General features: G+C 42.1%; 1 protein-coding gene across 1 annotated transcript; it reads left to right on the forward strand.

Moving 5' to 3' along the window:
• Positions 1-1,085: 1,085 nt before the first annotated feature.
• On the forward strand, positions 1,086-2,390 carry LOC104211617 (uncharacterized). The gene is made up of 2 exons (XM_009760705.2): positions 1,086-1,694; positions 1,809-2,390. The coding sequence occupies exons 1-2, from the start codon at positions 1,086-1,088 to the stop codon at positions 2,388-2,390; spliced, it is 1,191 nt and encodes a 396-aa protein (XP_009759007.2).
• Positions 2,391-4,246: the final 1,856 nt, after the last annotated feature.

A 4,246-nucleotide genomic window follows, 5' to 3' on the forward strand; every position in this document is an offset into this window, starting at 1 on the left:
CGATGTGGCAAAATCGAGCTAATGTGCCACAAGGTGATCCTAATGTTATTCACCTACATAAGGAGCTCCATGATCACGGCCAAGCTATAGCTGAATTGACTACTACCATGAACCAATTGGCCAAATCTTAGTTGCAACAAGTTCAAGGGCTAAAACAAGTGAATTCCATGGAAGGAGTGAATATGATGATCAATAAGAGAAGGCAATAAGGTCAACAAGTTCAAAACAATCCAAACCAAATTGAGCAAAGTGGTAGTGGGTACAATCAAGATGATTCATATGATGAGCAATGTGAAGAGGTTCAATATGTGAGCAACTACCAAGGTCAATGGGGAAATGCTCTGAATCAACAATAGTGGAGATCACAAGGAAATTGGGGAAATCAAAGTCAACAAGGAAATTGGAATAATGGCAACAACAACAACCAAAGCAATTGGGGTAACAACAACAATCAAAATTAGGGTAACCAAGGAAACCAAGGCAATTGGGGTGGCAACAAAAATAGTAATTGGGGAGGCAATAACAACCAAGGGGGTTGGAACAACAATAATCAAGGGAATCGGGGGTCGGGCTTTCATAGGCCTCAGATGTATCAACAACCAAACAACCTGCCTCCATATCCATCACAATGTCCCAGCTCTTCCAACAATGAGATGGGACAGATTGGGACAATGTTTGAGCAAATGATGAAGAAAAATGTCGACTCTGATACTCAATTAGCTTCCCACAACCCTTCCATCCACATCTTGGATGTTCAACTTGGCCAAATTTCTCAAGCTTTGAATACTCGCCCTAAGGGGGCACTACCAAGTGATACGGTAGTAAACCCGAAGTGTGGGAATAATACAGGCCATGCTATGGAGGTGATTACAAGAAGTGGTAGAGGTGGAGTTGCTAGTACCTCTAATCCAAGAAAGATTGTCAGTGATGATGTGTTGGTACAAGATGATGATGAGCCAAGCAATGATTTGCAAGTGAATAATGAGAATATGAATGATGAAGTGAGGATAAATATTGATGACAACATGGAGGAGACACAAAATGATGTGAACACGTCTAGGGAACATGTAATAGACATATCGTAAATGGTAGTGACCAAAGCCAAGGCTCCTTTGCCAAGGCCTCCTCCACCATATCCTCAAAGGCTCGCAAATCAAAAAAATGAGAATCAATTCAAGAAATTTATTGATATGATGAAAAGTTTGTCCATAGATGTGCCTTTTGATGAAGCTCTAGAACAAATGTCGGGATATGCCAAGTTTATGAAGGACTTGGTAAAAAAGACGAGATCAATGAACCATGAAACAATCAAAATGACACATCTAGTGAGTGCTATTGTGTACTCCATGGCTCCAAAAATAGAAGACCTCGATGCCTTTACAATCCCATGCACTGTTGGTAGTGTCGATTTTGCCAATGCTTTGTGTGACTTGGGGGCAAGCATTAACTTGATGCCATACTCTATGTTCAAGACATTGGGGATTGGGAAACCATGGCCCACATCCATGAGGTTTCAAATGGAGGACAGGACAATGAAGAGACCACTAGATATAATTGATGATGTGCTAGTTCGGGTCGACAAGTTCATACTCCCCACAGATTTTGTGATACTTGATTGTAAGGTTGACTACGAGGTGCCAACCATATTGGGAAGACCTTTCCTATCTACAGGGAATGCCTTAGTTGATGTGGAAGTAGGGTAGCTCACCTTCCGGCTGAGCGATGAAAAAGTTGTGTTCCATGTTTGCAAGTCAATGAGGTAGCCTAATAGAAACAAAGTGTGTTCGTTTGTGGATCTTGTGACCGAGGTGATTGTGGAAGACACAAGTACTGTGATTAATGTGGAAGACCCTTTGGAAGCTGTGTTGTTGAATTATGATGTGGATGAGAAGGAAGGCTTGGTGGAATATGTCAATGCTTTGCAAGGAATGGGTTCATATACATATGAGCCCTTCAATCTTTCCTTGGATCTTGAGAACCGGAAGACTCCACCAACAAAGCCCTCAATCGAGGAGCCTCCCATATTTGAGTTGAAGCCTTTGCCTTCACACCTCAGGTATGAGTTCATAGGCTCTTATTCCACTTTACATGTTATTCTTTCCTCGTGCTTAACTAACGTGAGGGTAGATGCCACCCTTGCGGTGCTCCAAAGGAGGAAGAAAGCAATAGGTTGGACATTGACGGATATTCAGGGTATAAGCCCCGCCTTTTGCATGCACAAAATCATATTGGATGAGGATGCCAAACCCTCCATGGAACATAAAAGAAGGTTGAATGAGTTCATGCAAGAGTTTGTACAGAAAGAGGTCATCAAGTGGTTAGATGCTGGGGTTGTCTACCCCATATATGATAGTTCATGCACCTCAGCGGTACAATGTGTCCCAAAGTAGGGGCTAGGGGCATGACTGTGATTACAAATGACAACAATGAGTTGATCCCTTCAAGAATTGTCACCGGTTGGAGGGTATGCATGGATTATAGGAAGCTCAATAAAGTGACTCGGAAAGACCATTTTCCTCTTCCATTTCTTGATCAAATGTTAGATAGGTTAGCCGAACGTGCTTATTATTGCTTTTTGGATAGGTATTCCCAGTATAACCAGATTCTTATTGCACTTGAAGATCAAGAGAAGACCAGCTTCACTTGTCCGTATGGACATTTGCTTTCTCGAGGATGCCGTTTGGTTTATGTAATGCACCAACTACTTTTCAGCGGTGTATGATGGCAATATTCACGAATATGGTGGAGGACTTCCCTGAGTTTTTCATGAATAATTTCACTATTATGGGGGATTCTTTTGATGAGTGTTTGGATAATCTTGATAAAGTCTTGGCACGTTGTGAAGAGACCAACTTGGTATTTAATTGGGAGAAATGTCCCTTTATGGTTGAGGAGGGCATTGTCCTCAGCCACAAGATCTCCAAGAATGGTATTGAAGTGGATAAAGCAAAAATTGAAGTGATATCTAAACTCCCTCTTCCTACTTCCATCAAAGGAGTGAGGAACTTTCTAGGTCATGCGGGGCTTTACCGTTGGTTCATCAAGGATTTTTTAAAAATGGTGAACCCCTTATGCAAGTTGTTGGAAAAAAATGCAAAATTTGTGTTCAATGATAATTGTTTGAGGGCTTTCGAGCTACTCAAGTATAGGTTGACTACCACTCCCATCATTACCACACCAAATTGAAGCTTACCTTTTGAGCTCATGTGTGATGCTAGCGATGTGGCAGTAGGAGCTTTATTGGGGCAAATAATCAACAAGATATTCAATTCGGTCTGCTATGCTAGTAAGTCCATGAACGACGGCCAAGTCAGCTATACGGTGACCGAGAAAGAACTCTTAGCCATTATCTTTGCTATGGAAAAGTTCTGCCCATACCTCATGGGTACCAAAGTGATTGTTCCCATCGATCATGCGATGCTTCGTTATTTGATGAGTAAGAAGGACTCAAAGGCTAGATTGATGAGGTGGGTACTTCTTTTACAAGAGTTTTATCTTGAAATCATAGACCGAAAGGGGAGTGAGATCAAGTGGCGGACCACTTGTCCCATTTGGAAGAGGAGGGGAGCCCCATGATGGCCTTGAAATTAATGATTCATTTCCGGATGAACAACTCCTTTCCATGTCTTTGACCGGGATGCCTTGGTTTGCCGATGTGGCTAGCTATCTTGTGAGCGTAATTATCCCGAATGAATTCTCTTCAAACCAAATAAAGAAGCTCAAACGATGGTGTTATCTGGAGATGCATTCCAGAAGAAGAGCAATTGGGTATTCTTGAAGCTTGTCACTCCTCACCCTCTGGTGGTCACTATGGTGGGGGCGAGAACTGCTACAAAGGTCCTAAGCTGTGGATTCTATAGGACAACCATGTACAAAGATGCTAGCAAGCTTGTTAAGCAGTGTGATGATTGCCAAAGAGCCGGTGGGATTTCCAAGAAGAATGAGATGCCTCTCACCACTATCCTTGAGATTAGTATTTTTGATGTATGGGGAATCGCTTTTATGGTTCCATTTGTGAGTTTGTGTGGGAACACCTATATTCTTGTTGATGTGGATTAAGTTTCCAAATGAGTTGAAGTTATGCCTTTGCCTAACAATGAAGCACGGAGTGTTGTGGCTTTCTTGAAAAAAACATATTTACAAGGTTCGACACCCCAAGGCCCATGGGGTTCTCATTTTTGCAACATAGCCTTTGACACTTTACTCTCCACATATGGTGTCACTCAAAAGGTGTCAACCTCCTATC

This window comes from Nicotiana sylvestris, chromosome 7 (assembly GCF_000393655.2).
Source record: "Nicotiana sylvestris chromosome 7, ASM39365v2, whole genome shotgun sequence".
In the NCBI taxonomy this organism is placed as follows: Eukaryota; Viridiplantae; Streptophyta; class Magnoliopsida; order Solanales; family Solanaceae; genus Nicotiana; species Nicotiana sylvestris.